At 43.1% G+C, this 15,651-nt stretch overlaps 1 protein-coding gene across 2 annotated transcripts in view; it reads left to right on the forward strand.

Moving 5' to 3' along the window:
• The first annotated feature begins 9,947 nt into the window (after nt 1-9,947).
• The window catches only part of ARID5B (AT-rich interaction domain 5B), a 37,147-nt gene continuing 31,443 nt past the window's right edge, over nt 9,948-15,651 (forward strand). Inside the window, exons 1-2 of one of the 2 annotated variants that reach the window (XM_014940546.1) lie at nt 9,948-9,981; nt 11,825-11,937. In XM_014940546.1, coding sequence (XP_014796032.1) covers nt 9,963-9,981; nt 11,825-11,937 — 132 coding nt within the window. In that variant the 5' untranslated portion in view covers nt 9,948-9,962. Of the gene's footprint in view, nt 9,982-10,237; nt 10,335-11,824; nt 11,938-15,651 lie in introns of those variants that run through there. The other variant, XM_014940547.1, reaches the window with a different exon arrangement.

Here is a 15,651-nt window from a genome sequence, read left to right on the forward strand (position 1 = left end):
TTCCGAGGTATGTAGGTCACGTCTCCATTGGGTACTGCTGACTCGGCTAGACAGCAGTTTCACAAATGCTGGCTTTTACTGAAGAGAAAAGGAAATATTGCTAGGAAAGCCGCCTTAGGATTTACTGTGTGCTCTTATTTGCCTTTTTGTTTTCTGAAGCCTCTAATAGGGAGCCTGCCTTGGGTGTTGTGCTGAGTTTTGATGAGACGGGCTGACTTGCATGGGTTTGCTGGGCATTGTCACCTCTCGCTGCCGCATTTGTGCTGCTTTTGTCTTACGTAATCTGTTTGTGCCTGCTCACTCTTTCCTCTCTTTGCTTTTTTTTTTTTCCTTTATTCTTTTTCCTTTTTTATTTTTTTTTTTAACCCGGACTATTCTGAGAAGTCAGACATGCACTTCTTGAGCCCTGCTGTGACCCTCCTACAGAAAGCAAAGCCCCTGTCCGCCGGGTGCAGCTTCCCAGGAGGTGACCTTCGGGGGCAGAGGCCTTGGAGGCTGGAGATCGACTGCAGATTTCTGAAGGAAAGGGAGACTTGATGAACCCATGTCTGATCCTGTGATGCTGCCCGAGCACGTGGTGTTTTGTGATGAGATATGACGATTTCTTTGTGCAGGGCCTGAATGCTTCTTTCTCATTAGTGACAGAGAGAGTCATACTGGCTTGGTCCTGTTCCATGCTTAACACGGGCTCGGCCTCAAAGATGAGTAGCCCCAGTGAGGTCATCAGAGGTCTTTGCATGCTCCAGGTCTTTACAAGTTAGGCATGTACTTTGCTGAATCAAGGCTACAGCTCTTCATGTTCCTCGTCCTGCGCAGCACAGTACTTCGCTCTGTTTGATCCTGTAGTCATCCAGTTTCTCACCAGAAGAACCACTGAGTCATCTAATCTGGTATGAACCCCAAGTAGTGGCTCATCGGCCAAAATTACCGGCAAATGCTTTCATCCAGTTCACCACCTTTTTTTCTGAAGGAGAAGGGAAACAGCTGTTTGAGCGAGGCCCACAGCCAGACAGCTGGAGGCCTCCTCCCTGCAGCCAGCCAGGCTGCTGCGGCCGCCCGCAGCGCCGAGGGTCTCCCGGCAGCAGCCCGGACCCGGCCCTCCCGGGGCTGAGGGGGGACACTCGGCTCCAGTCCCATGGCTTGACAAGAGACCCTCCAAATGGCATGCATTTCTTCCTGCACTGTGCACACCAGCTTGTGCCTGGCTCGGGCTTTTCCTGAAAGGTCTTCTGAGGGCTGGTGATACGCGTGTCTCTGTGCACTGGCGTTAGGTGACGTGTGTGGACTGCAGTGCCTCAGCAGGCCTGGTGATGCCTCCTCACTTCACAGCACCAGCTTTTTCTCACCTTTGAGGCACTCACATTACCTGATGAAGTCACTTCTTAGTCATTTTTGCTCAAACCCAGTCCAGCTTGAGTTATTCAGGCCTCCCCCTTGAAGGCCGCAGCATCTTCCTAGCAGGGTATGTTGAATTTCCAGTGGGGGGTGACCTGTGAAGTGTCACCCGTGGCTTGGTCAGTAGGACTTGTAGTCCTTGCTCACAGGTCTCGTGCTGGAGCTCTGCTGAAGAGCATTATGTTTGTATGGTCCATCCTTCCTTCTGATGACTCGTTTGTATGACTCAGTGTTAGAACTGTACAAGTCCTTGTGTCGGTGTGAATGTTGCTGTCAGGGACCTTGTATTTATTTCACTGAAGAAAATGTTGAATACTAGCAAGGCAAAGAGCAACCCCTGTGGAATCCCACCAGAAATATTTTCATTGGATAGAAATTCCTTGCTGATGCCTGCTTTTAGCTCTATCGTTTAGCCCATTCTTAATCCGTTTAATATATGCTTGAATGAAATTATGTAGTGCTGTTTTTTAATCGAAGTGTTATCTAGTATTAAATCAGCTGTCTTGCTGAAATGCAGGTAAGTTCCATGCATGTAGCTAGTTTCCCTAACCAAGCTTATAGTTTCAAAGTATGAAATAAGGTGCTATGTTTGTTTTTCTTTTCTGTTGTTTTAAGATCTGGTTTCTGTAAAACCAAGTCAATTGACTGGCTTTAATTATGTTCTTTTGCAAGCATATCATCTGGCTTCTTTGCAAATACGGAACAAATATTTACCAAACACCTCTGCTTCTTTTTGAATCATTAATAACAATCCTGTCATCTGTAGCCAGTAATAGGCGTACACTGGATTTTTTTATTATTACTATTTTAATGTGCTTTAAGGTCTACTTGAATGTCACATATTTGTCAGGCATAGATTTTTCTCTGAAGTCTTCAGCTTCCCTTTTCAATTTACTGCACTTCATAATTTCTAACACATGTATAGATTTTGTCAAAAAAAACCCCAAACCTTCTTCCATTTTTTTTAAAACACAGATTAGTCAGCAGGACATAAAGAAGCCCTTATCAAGCAAAAGTGTTAACTTCCAGCCATGCTGACATGAAAAAATAAGACTACAAGCCTTGTTCTGAATCTTGTCCCTGTATTCCATGGAAATGAAAAACATTCAATTTTTGGCATAATTGACCAACCTGGTATTTGCAATGCCTCTAACTTTTCTATTAAAACAATGCTAGTCTGAACTGTAATCCATTAAAAATACCACCTTTTTGCTTTTTTCAGAGATTGTCTGGTCAGGAGGGGGGTCAAAACAACAGTCTGCAGCAAGTCATATGTCTCCACATTAATCCACACAAGGAAGTGTCTGTTTCACTTATTTCCAAATGAGGAATGTTTTCTTTAGAGAGGTAGCAAATTGATTTTCCCCACATGGAGCATGGGATATCTCATTTCCAAAACAAAACTTTCAGAAATGGCTACAGAAGTCCGCTCTTTCTCCCAGTGGGTTAGAAAGCAATGCGGATCCTTAGTGTTCCCTGCAAGGTTGTTTGCTGTTGTGCTCCAGAGTTCCCAGGTCAGGTCTGGCATGTTCGGTTTTATAGAAAGGAATAAACAAGTGTTTGCATTTAGAAAAAGTCTAGTAAAACTAGTTTAAATATTCAAATTGTTTTATGTGCAGCATGAGTAAGCAAGAGGTGCGTGTTTGTGGAGGGGATGTGTGACGTCCAGAGCTCAATGAGACCTTTAATTTTTGGTAGGTACTCATCCTGAGTTCTATAGGCATACTTAAGATCCTGTAGAGAGTTTCCCCAAATTCAGTTTATACTGTTGTTTCCAAACAAAGTTCTGGGGTTTTTTTAGCATAGTCTGATGTTTTGCTTTATTTTCTGGCCACTTTAATTTCCTTTGATGCAATATTAGGTTGGTCGTGACTTGCTTCCCTTCAGCGGCTCTGCTCAGTGTGCCTTGGGCAATAAATGCCCCAGGTCCTCCTTCTTGAACCCTGTTTCCATGAGGCAGAAGCTTTTAAATAAACTTTCAGGGGTGAAAGGAAAATAAATTAAATGTAAGATCATGAATTCAGGATGCAGAAAATGGAATGAGGTGAAGGAGAGAAAACAAAGAGATGGAGGCGATGAGGAAATCAAGGAAGCAGCTGGGACTCCAGAACAGTATGTGAGATTAACTAACCTTTGAACAGTTGTTGAAACCATGCTTAAATATAGCAATATGCTTTTCTTAACTTTCAGATATTGCAGAATGCCAGAAGCCCCCTAGAGGGGTAAGTGTTAAAACCATTAAAACTGTTAACTTTCTATTCATTACATTTTAAAAGGTGCAACATGTAAGCATATTTTTCAGCCAAGAGCTAACTTTTGCCAGGCTGCTTTAGGGGTGTCCTCAGCAACCAGCTATTTGCCACCTGCCAGCAGGCATGGTCAGTTCGTGGATTTTCTGGAGATCTGGGACCATTCTTCTCACCTTGACTTTGATGGCCAGGCACCTCCGCATGCCACCTCCAGCTTCTGTTTGGCACCTAAATCATGAATAGCTCTGTGATCTGACACATCCTGGCGTTTCCACCTGCCTGAGAGGGAAAGTCTCTTAGTCTGTTCTGTATCTACTGATGGTTTTGCAGCTTAGGGCCAAGCATTCTGGTATCTCAGCTTTTGTGCGTGTGTGTGAAAACTGGAAGACGTATGAAGGACTGGCACAGTGCAAAAGGATTCTGTGAGGAGACGTTCTGCGAGGTGTCCTACAGGGAGGAGAGACTGTTGATACATTTTAGCAGGTGTGCTCTAGCTTGCTTCATGCAAGCACACTTCTCTTTTGAACCCACATTACATACCTGTTTATTAACTTCTTGCACCTTCCAGTGCTCCATCTTAATCCTGGGTTTGTGATTATCTCCCTCTGGTGCACTCTCATCTCTCATGTTTAGAGCTCACCTGACTGTGTGAGCCCAACCCTAAATGTAGAACCAGATCGTCAACTGGCGTGTCCTTACTGGTGGCCCTGGACATTTTTACAAGCTTAGTTGTGTTTTTTGTGTTGTTACATTCTTGCAGTTGGCAAAAATGCTGCTGTTCCTTCCTTCATCTTTCCACAGGACAGAAACATGGTCACAAAAACATGGCTGGCAGTGTAAGTTGTAGGTGCATTAGCAATGCTGAGCAACTATCCCAGTACGTTCCTCAGCAAAATACAGCAATGGCTGTCCTTCCCTTTTCTTTCCATTTTTCTTTTTTCTTCCTCCCACTTTTGAAGTGTTTCTGAGAAACTGGAGTACCAGCAAACCAGAATCAAAAGTCCTATCAGGAAATAGTTATGCAGATCGGAGAGGCCTGAAAGAGGCAAGAACTTTGATCATGAGCATTACAATTGCTTAGATGTTCTCTAGAATAAGTAATGTGGACCGAGCAAGAAAAAGGTACATGTTTTAGGCATGAGTACAGTACTGTTTACTTACATGGTTTGTTGAGCAGCCAACAAGGTCCAAGGTTATTTTGGACTCAGCATGAGTAAGTGATCCAGGTATGACAAATGAGGTAATGCATTCCAGGCTCATTAAAAACTCTTGGCTCCACCACTGATTTTGACAAAGTGCCAACATAGCTTGACCTCAGCTGTGTGAAGGCCACTATTTTTTTTAACACCCTCCCTGTATCAACACATCTTTTACATCAGCCAAAATATGTGCATCTAGAGAACAGTGTTATGGGAAGGGTTGAACTCATTGGACTTCCAGTGATAATCAGATTCCTAAAAAAAGGATAATTCTACTGTAACTAGCCTACTAAAGTCAGGCACCTCAAAACCACAGCCATTGTCTCTTGACTTATTTGTGCATCTAGGGGTGGCTGTGTATACATAGTACATTGCATTCTCGGCAGGAACATGACTCAAGTGACTTGATAAGAGGGAGATCAAGTCCAGCAATAACTTCCCCTTCCTGGGGATGCAGGTAAAGAAGGTTGCTGGTGGAGGTGCTTTCTTCTTGTGGTGGCCTACACTTTACCACCATATGTAGTGTTTCATCATGGCTGACCTCAGTGGCTCCAGTTCTTGGTTACTTCTCTTTCTCCAGTGCAGAACTTGCCATCCTTGGGTTTAACCCAGAGATGGGATTTGTACTAGGCAGCAAGGCTTGGAAATGCTCCTGTTTCCCATGTCCTGCTTAGCAGTGTCCCTGAAAGTTGAGCAGCTAAGGGTGGTAGTGGCAGGACAGCAGTGGCCACAACCTTACAAATTTTCTGAGAGGTTGGGCAGCGTAGCCATCTCCTTCCTCACCTTCTGTCCTTCTCCCAATTGCCTACAATATCCTGATGCTTGCACAGGCTGATGAGAGTGCTGGAGGGGAAGATGAACTTTTTGAGCAATCATGCTGTTTTGTGATTCTAGCTTGGAGGAACCATCTAGCTGGCCTAAGCAGCATTAACCCTGAGCTTCTCTCTTACCTGTGTGGCTCTCTTGCTTTGTGTGTCAGAACCTGCTACCGAGCTTATCTCCAACACCTGGTCTGTAATTCTCTGCTGCAGGTGCCTCTGTGTTGTCCTTGTGTGATTATGGTGGTCCAGAGGCAGCACACAAGAACAGGTTTGGGGATCACCAGATCAGCTTCTTTCTGGGGTACGTTTTAGTCAGCAAAGATTTGCCAATCTACATCTCTAGATAATCTTACTCTGTGCCATGCATAACACAGGGTTTGCATTTAAGCTCTCAGGTGTGATGGTTTGTATTAAAGACACGTAGGGCATTGCTGGTGTTTTGGCAGTGCAGAGCTTAGCCAGGGTTTGAGGCAAGGTACGAGTTTCCATATAGGAAGAAGAAAAGAGTGATTAAATATTAATTTGAGATTACAGAGGGCAGTGACATTACATAGGAGTCTTAATTACTTTTTTTAAAGGCAGGTGTGCATGTGAGTGAGGATTTGCACAGAGGAGGTGGCAGTGGCAACTTCTGCACCTCTCCTTTCCTTTCATTCCCTATTCACGAAGCCCATGGCTGGGTGCTCTTCCTTTTGCTCTCCTGCAGGTAGGCAAGGAGTTCCTAGACAGCCCAAGGGCTGTTGGGAAGGAGCTCAGCATGACTGTGGCTGGCAGAAGTTTTTTCCCCTACCCAAGCTGGAAAAGCTGAGGGCATTAACTCCTCCCCTCCCTCTCGCCCCAGAGAGCCATGTGCAGGGGAAGGAACAGCTCGGCAGGAGGATTGTGGCACCCTGCTGTCATAGCACTGGCTGGCACAGCATAGGACAGCCAGCTGTGGCCCAGGCAGGGGTGGGAACTGTGATTCCAAAGGAGACCTCTCCCGCCCCGTGGTGCAGGAGTGGGCTGGGGGCACACCTCCCACCTCTCCAGCTCTCCTTCTCCCTCTCTCACTCCCCTAGCACAGGCACAAGCTGTTTCCTCTTCTCTTTTCTCCTCCCAGTCTCCTTGTGTCCCACTCAATCACGAGATAACATTTCATGGTCTTCCAAGAAATACTGATCCCTCATGTTGAATGGCAAGCAGCAATCTCTGTGTGATTTGTGGTGACTGCCTATTTCCAGACAACACCCGGGGACCCTTTCAAACACGGAGGGGAAGAAAACATTCCTGTCTCTGGGCAGATTCCCATAAATAATTTTCTTTTCCCTGAGAATTCACAACCAAGATGGCAATAAGAGGTATTGCAGAATGGGAAGAGTTGTTAAGATATGGTTGTCATCATGGTTTGTGTCACTGTTGATATTCATGACAGACCCATTTCACACACTTTCACTTAATCGGGAGCACAAGACTTGTACCATCAAGTAGTAGTCAGCTGAAAGTCCACACCACATGCATACTCGTTAATAATCACACCTTTTGTTCTTTACAGTTACAAATGCTTGCACTTGAATTAGGTCTTCGTTCATCTTGGGTTCTTGCTTGACTCCCTGTGAAACCCCCTGTGACAGCCTCAGCATCCTCTGCAGCAGCCAGCAGCGTTGCAGGTGTCAGCGGTTGCCTTGTGGGCCAGCTGGGCTGGTGGGGCTCTGAGGGACAGGTTTGTTTAAGTGACACCAGCTGGATCTGTGGCTCAGGGAGACAAGGAAGCAACATGCTGAGATAAAACTGGCATCGAGGGAGTACTGGAATGGTCCCTCTGAATTTGTGTTGATGGGTAAAGGTAGCAGGTACAATGGTGACACGATGCTGGAGTGGGTACAGAGAAGGGTAACGAAGCTGGTGGGGGGTCTAGAGCACAAGTCTTATGAGGAGAGGCTTGAGGGAGCTGGGGTTGTTCAGTCTAGAGAAAAGGAGGCTGAGGGGAGACCTTATTGCTCTCTACAACTACCTGAGAGGAGGTTGTAGAGACACGGGGGTCGGTCTCTTCTCCCAAGTCACAGGCGATAGGAAAAGAGGAAATGGCCTCAAGTTGCCCCAGGGGAGGTTCAGGTTGGGTATTAGGAAAGATTTCTTCACTGAAGGGGTTATCAGACATTGGAATGGGCTGCCCAGGGAGGGGGTTGAGGCACCATCCCTAGAGATATTCAAAACACGAGTTGACGTGATGCTTGGGAATTTGGTTTAGTGTTGGGGGTTTTTGGGAGGGGTTTTTGGTTGTTTTTTTTTTTTTGTCAGAGGGTGATGGTTGGACTAGATGATCTTAAAGGTCCCTTCCAACCTAGGCAATTGGTTGGGAAGGATAACCAATATATATATGGGAAGGTTAACCAGCCCAAAGTGGGAAGCGTGCCCCTGTGCTCCTCCAGCTCTCCAGGCATGAGGAGTGTTAACTCGTACTGTCTGCCTTTTGCAGCTGGCTGTGTTTTACCTGGTCATACCTGAAACGTTTGCCAGGACTCTAGATTGCTATCGCCCCTACAGATTTTGCAGGGAAGATAATTTCTTGTGTGTCGCCATTTCCTAAATGAACTTGCCCTTTGTGATAGTTAGCAAACTTGGGATGAGCTGTAGTCTCAAAAAGAAGCATCTTGAGTCAGCAAGGCACAGGCCTATGTGGGCTTCAAGTGGATGAACGCCCTTTTGGTTCCGGAGATCTGAACCGGGAGGTTTGGGCAATTGTCACCTGCTGATTGCAGGCAGGGGAGTGTTCTGGTTTGCATCCCAACCTCGACTGTACGCAGTGCCTGTGCTGTGCTAATATTCATTCTTTGGATCACACCTGAGTAGAGGCAAAAAAAGTTCCTATCAGCCCATCAAGGGCTCCAGTGGACATCTGTGTGGTTTCCCCTCTTTCAGATATCTCAGGAGGCAAAAAGAAAGAAAGAAAAGGAAAAAGCTTACAAAAAACCTGCAGGTGTTGTCAAATGCAAGAGAAAGCAAGTATTTAAACTGGTAGTATGTCGTATCTCTCATAGTCCTGTTTCAGGCACTTAGACTAAAGAGGTGGCAAACACATACAAACTTTTTTCTGTACTTATTTATTCAGTTTTTTGCTTTAATTTGCTTTGCTTATGTTCTCACCTTCTGGGAATGTACAAGTTACCGGGTCTCACTGCCGCAAATGCTTTCAGAAGATGCATTTGAAAGCTATATGCGTAAATGTAAAGAAATTGAATTGTTTTAGATATCCTCAGGTAGTCATGCCAGAAGTCCTTTTCCACCAGAAAGCAGAGAAAAACATGGGATATTCAATAGCTGTAGAGTATATACTGAACATCCAATGTCATCAGGAAAACTGACTGGGACTAAGCCACAACATGTGCGTAAAATTGCTTTAAAATAATTATGAATAACAAAGTCAAGAAATCTGCAGTGTGCTTATGAAAGTGTCATAAATGAAACAAAAAATGAAAAAAATTAAAACAAGTATGTGACTTGTAAATTATTCTGTCGCTCTTAGTCATATTTCCTAGCTCAAGAGAACAAAATGGATGTAGCTGAAATATAAATAATCTTCGAATAATGCATTTATTTATAATGATTTAGGGAGCAAATGTTAATGGCTTTGTTTCAAGTGTGACTGGAACTATTTAAAATGTTTTCTTTTACAGAGTAGATACTAGAGGCAAGGACCTTCTCTTCTGGTATTAATTCCTATTGCTGCTTTCTTTTTAATTGTGCATCTGATCTGGAATGAGATTTAAAGTGATTTGAAGTCGTAGAGTGCGGCGTGTGGGACGGTCCTCATGTGTGCTGCAGACAGACCTTCCCAGCTGCAGCTCCCGAGCCACGGGGAGAATGCAAATACCCCCTTTCAGAGTGGGTTTGTGCCAGTTCTGCCGTGGAAGGCTCCAATTCAAACAGTGTTTATATGCAAGCTCAATATACCTGGAATTTAGGAACAAATGCCTTCTTGCTTTGAAAGCTTTTAGCAAAACATTAGGAGTGCTTTATAGTGTGATACAAAGTACCGTGCCAAAACTCAGGATAACAAGTATGTTTGGAAAACATTGAGCCTTGAACTAGTTTATTTATGAAAAAAAAAAAAGGAAAGAAGGAAAGAAAAAGTAATTCACATGCAAGTGCATTTGATCCTAGCTGCACCACATGTCTCTCTGGCCCTTGGCTGGACCGGGTCAGGAATCCATTCATCCGAAGGCTAACGTTTTAACGCGCCTGCCAGGGGGGAGTGAATTGCAGGAACATTTTTACTTTCTTCAGCACCTTTATGAAGAAGGAGCTAAGCATGGTCAAGGATGTGTCCATCCCATCCAGGTTGTAAAAAACAAAAAGCAGTAAGCCTGGGGAGGAGGTGGGAGAGGGAGGGTTGAGCGGGGTTTATAAATAAGGCAGGGCGGTGTGGCCGGGGCTGGCAGGCTGGCAGCCGGCGCTGGAGTCCTCGGAGCTCATCCCACGCTCCCGCCGAGTCGCTCATCTCTGTTTATATGAGTAATGGAGCGGCTGGGGGAGGGGATTTGTAAGCACGGAGCAAATACTCTTAGTGTTCATTTTGTGTAAGACTGACATCCACACCAAGTCGAGACTTCCAGCGACGTAGTGCGCGGTCACATGCTGTAGCATTCATGAGTACAGATATAAATCAGGCAGATGTTTGTCGACTGGAATGGGTAATAATTTCTTTCTCTCTTTGTTTGATTTTGCATGTTAGCCTCAAATGACAATTTCAGAATTGCTTTATGCAGTACTTTTCAATGAGCAGAATGTGCTTCACTGGAGATAGATGGAGATATTTCCATAGGGAGATAAACATTTCTTTATATATACACAAATACGGACTTACACACATACGCACATGCATATATATGTATGTATTTACCATGTGCCAGTGTTGGGGGAAGAAAAAGGATATGTATTTTGGACTTTTGGTTTTAAACTCGGCTTTTCTTTTTCTCTGAACAGACCAAATATGACACTGTTACTCAAACTATAAAATCAAATTAGCACCCTTTATTGTGTTTGCAAACTAATTAAAATGTAAAATGTCCTGAAACCACTGGCTTACTGTGTGACAAATGTAAGATTAGAAACAATTAGGAGGCACTCAAGAGGTTTGTGGTGTTTAGATTTCTGACATTGTTCTAATCATCCCTTTAAGTAATGAAAACAATGGTTACCTAGAAATTAAAGGTTTAAAGGAAATTATCTTCTTTGGTACAGTCATTAGTTAATGATTGTTTATCATTTTAAATGTTGCCATAGTAGTCAGAGGCTGATTTTTAAATCTGAAAGTAGGCAGGACACGTAATAATGAGCAAACATCTGCTTCATCCATTACTTCTATATGTGATCATAATTTATATTGTAATACCACTATTGAAAGATGACTCTGATATTTTTTTATGATGATCCATATCCCATTCTACGTATGGCTCAGCATGGTTAGGGTTTAGTCACTGTATTATTTCAGAGCTGTTTTATCTTAAGAATTGGACAAAACTGAAAGTGATTCATGTTAATATATATGTGTGGTATGTAACCCTTATGAAACAATCAATCACTTATTTCAGTACTTGTCAACTTCCAGAACTGGTTGTTAAGGGGTTTTTTGATCCATTTCAGGACTCAGGGGTAATTTTATTATTTTTTTTTTAACTTTTTTAGAAGAACTTTGACAAGAATGACAGGATATATAAACAGTTCTTGGAGCTGTAAGGAATTTCAATATTTCAGAACATTTCCAAAACCAGATGTTCCCCAAAGTTTGAAATAGTAGTTAGTACTCTTACTTGAAGATTAGAAATAATAAAGGCAGCAGGCTGATTAATGCAAAGTTACCTATTAATATTCTGTTTTGTTCTTTCTTGTACCATGGAGAAATATTTGTGCTTTCTCTCTGGGTCCTTCGGAGACCAGTGTTTGACTTTATATTAATTAGTTATGTGAAAGTAGAATAGATTAGCCTTGGGGGATATTCTATAGAAATGTATAGTGTGTCAAGATGTAACCCATGGAGGATGGGAATCTTGTAATAAGCATTTACTGTAGACAGATGTGTACTTTTCTGTGACTGATTGTAGTGGAATTATTTATTATGCTTTCATCTGTTAAGAATCCAGTATAAGACAATGTGCTCAAATTGCTCTTCATTAATTTTCAGCTCCAAATCTTAAAGGCAGACCGCGCAAAAAGAAGCCTTGCCCACAGAGACGAGATTCATTAAATGGCATTAAGGATTCCAACAATAATTCTGAAAGCAAAGCTGTTGCCAAGGTAAATCACTTAATAATACTCTTTTCAGTTGACTCTCCTTTTTTAGGTACAGCCCTGCCTTTGTTTCCCAGCATGCTGTTTCAAATTTAGAATGTAACTTATTTTCTTGGGGAGATAAATGGGTTTTTTTAATAGTTTTAGTCTTCGCTTTAAATCATATCTGTGTTCAAAGTTACCAGCAACTATAATCACCTAACAACCTAATGCTATCAGCTTGTTGGTAACTGGTAGTGCTTAAGCTTTCTTGGCATCTAGTGTTAGTTTTCACATTCTGTGACACACAAACATAGTTTGTGACAGTATCTTCAAATTAAAAATAAATCAGGGAGCAGCTCACCCTGTTACAATGTACTTCTAAATATAAGTTTGAAGATAAACAGACTATGAAACAAGAGCCGCTTCAGTAATGGTTTCTAAGAAGCACACACAAATGATATTACCCTGATGTTAAGCCCTTGACTTTTTTTTTAGTTGGAAAAAAAAAAGATAAAGGCAGAAATTCAGTACGAAAGCTTAAAAAAAACCCAAACAGCTAGGCTGTCTCTTTAATACTTAGCGCTGAGCTGCATGTTCCAGGGTTTGTTGAATAGTGCATGCTTTTACAGAGTCTTCTGTATGTGCTGCACTGCTTCACCCATACTGCAAGTAAAAATTGGATCGTTGATTTGTGTTTATAGACTTCATCTTTTAGATATTTATGGGTTTGTGTCTTTTTCTTAAAATATTTTAAAATGGAATTTCTGTAGTGTAATTTACGTCCTATTTTCTATGTTGTCTGTGTGGTTTTAAATAGGAATTTGGTTTTCTCTTTAAAAAAAAAAAGCAGCACAAATGGCTCCTTTCAAGATGATTTAATTTGAAACTGTACGATTGCAAAGACGGAAAATTACTTAGAGCAATACTTCTAGATTTTTATCTGAGGCAGAACTTTGTCATTGTGATACTTTTGAACTAAACAGGTTTGCATAGACTGAATTTTTAGGCCAACTCCTCCCAAATCCATTGTTTCAATAAATTAGATGGATGTGTATCCGAAAAATGCTTCCATTGTTGAGACCATCTCTTTAGGAAATACAGTGAATCTATAGATCCATTTACGTTGTATTGTTGTATGCAGTGAATGTCCTGGAAGATTAGGAGGTTAAAGAGGTCAAGTGGAAGTGTTCTGTGCTCAGTTTCTCATAGGAAGGCAAATTAAATTCCACCTCCTCCTCCTCCCTAGGAGTTCAGTTAAAATTGTGCCTTCTGTTGATGACGATAAAAGAGGCTGAAGTTCATGATGAAGCTCTGCCCTTAAGTCACTGTTTCTCTTCTTTTTGTGCCCTATTGTGCTCAGTTGGAGTCTGTACTATCGTGTTAGACAGGCATGGTAAAAGGTGATGGAGCCTGGTGTGTTGAGTTGCGGGGTCCTGCCAGATACTATAGAGTTTGCCTGAATGTTCTTGCTCTGTGGAAGAATGTGCAAAATCTGCAGTGTGAAAATGTCTCAATTTGCCTCAGTTCCCCCTTCCCCCAAGCTGTTTTTCATGTTAAAATATTTCTAGCAAACTGCGGCATGGCCTGTGTTGTCAAAGCACCCCAGACTGTAGCACAAGTGGTTTTGCCTCTTCAGCACCTGATATATAGGTATTAGATAATTAAAAACAACAGTAACGCTTCATACCAAATTGTTTATCCTCTCTGTTTATATTTGGGTTCACCCTACTAGTCAAATGGGAGGATATTTCAGATAAGAAGTAATTCTGCCTATTTATCTAGTCATACTGTGCTCATCATTGTGCAGATATTAATAGCATTAATTATCTTGGCCAGCTTAATTTCATTATAAATAATAGACATGCTCATGATATAATGTCTTTGCATGTAGTCACACTGACTTCACTGTGGCTCTTCACATCAATCTGTGTCTCAGGGCTGTGGATGTACTTTAGTAAGAGGGACAGTGACTCAGAAACCCTCTACAGCAGATGTATTGCACTTTATACAGACCCTGCCTGTGGGTTTCTGAGGAAGAAGGAGAAGTGTATTTGAGGAAGGGGGGGAGTGGAGATCCATCTACTGTCTTCCCATCACTGGAAACAGTTGGGATGTTAAGTCATCATCCTAGGCTCCATGTTGGGCTCCACCATCGGTTTTCCTCCTTCATCTATGTTGCATCTCCAACTAATGCTCACAATGGGTCCATGCAGAGCAGAATTGAACACTGCTAGTGTAAACGGGACAAATCCACTTGTGTCAGACACTGAAACATTTAGGCAGTGGTCCTGGCCATGTTCCTTTTCCAGATAAAATCCCTTTTTGCAGAATGATGATAAATGATATGGGGTTGGAAGGGACGTAAGGGACCTCTGGAGATCATCTGGTCCCTGGTCCCCCTGCCAAAGCAGGTCCATCTATAGCAGGTTGCACAGGAAATGACCAGAAGTTGTGCAACTTTCATCCTCAGATCATGGCAACCAGTGTCTGACAGCAATCTCATTTCTCTGGTGGTGAGGTGACGGCTCTGATGGAGACATGGTGGCTGTACAGTTTAAGTTGAGAAATGGCTGAAGTGGGATTCTGAAGACTGTGGTTTTGAGCCCATCAAGACCAGCGCAAGCCACATTGTTGTAATGACTTGCTGAATTTCACGTTCTCAGCTGTCAATGACTAGAAAGCTTTGAACCTTCTTCCAATGTAGTTCTCATTAGGCATGTTTACTTTGAACCATCAGCAGATTGGTTTGTAGTCTTTACTGTTACCTGACACAGAAGAGCATTTGGTTGGGTAGGAGCAGCTCTGAGTAAATTCCAGTGTAGGTGGCTTGTTAAAAACAGATCGATAGCGGCACAGACGATGTGGTCCTGGACCCAAGGGTTCTGCTAGGAAAAGTGGGTCTTTTGTGTACCACTTCTTGCTTTTGATCTCCTTACTGGTCACTGATACCTCCTGGGGAAAACCCCAGGGAAGTTCCCTCCCATGGGAATGTAAAAATCACAAGAATACAAGACCATCTACTGAGGCAGGATCAGCTCTCCTGGACAGGCGCATATCAAGCCCTTCTCTCCAAAGTCTCGCAGGACTCTGAAGCCTGTCATACTTCATGGGTCATCAGTGCTGGACAGGTTTTTGGGGCTTGTAGGCTCCAGAATGACCCTCGTCGTACCTGCTCTCAAAAAGCATTCCCATTCAAAGTGCACACAAGTGCATTGAAAGGTTTTTAAAACTGGCAGATCCGACCATTTCGAAGAGCTGAAAGTATTAACTTGTTAAACATGGAAATTGTCCCCCAATGAGTCTGCTCATTACATCTCTTCGTGCAAATGCTAAAGTAAATCTCTCACTTCATTTGTACAGCAAGATCTGGGAAACTAGTTTAAAAGTTGCCAGGATATGCTTTTCCTGTGGCCACAGGTGGCCTGGCATGCTCTCAGACCTGCAGATTTATTCTGAGCACCTCAGCCATTGTCTGACTGAAATTCTGAAACGCAGGTCCGTAGTGGTCTGTGTCATGTGTGACCTCTGGCAGAAGACAAACGCATGGCTGTACTCCTGAGTGTTCACCGGCCATCTGATAATGGATCTTACGCTTCTGATGGAACACACAGCAGGAGGTGGTCAGATGTTCCCACAGCCCATCTCGGGACACCTCCATCTTATCCACACTCTGGCACTGGGTTGCCCATCTGGGCCTTAGCCCTCAGTCTGCCTTTGGAGGTGTTACTCATGCTGAGG

Source organism: Calidris pugnax, unplaced genomic scaffold, assembly GCF_001431845.1.
Source record: "Calidris pugnax isolate Ruff unplaced genomic scaffold, ASM143184v1 scaffold39, whole genome shotgun sequence".
Taxonomy (NCBI): Eukaryota; Metazoa; Chordata; class Aves; order Charadriiformes; family Scolopacidae; genus Calidris; species Calidris pugnax.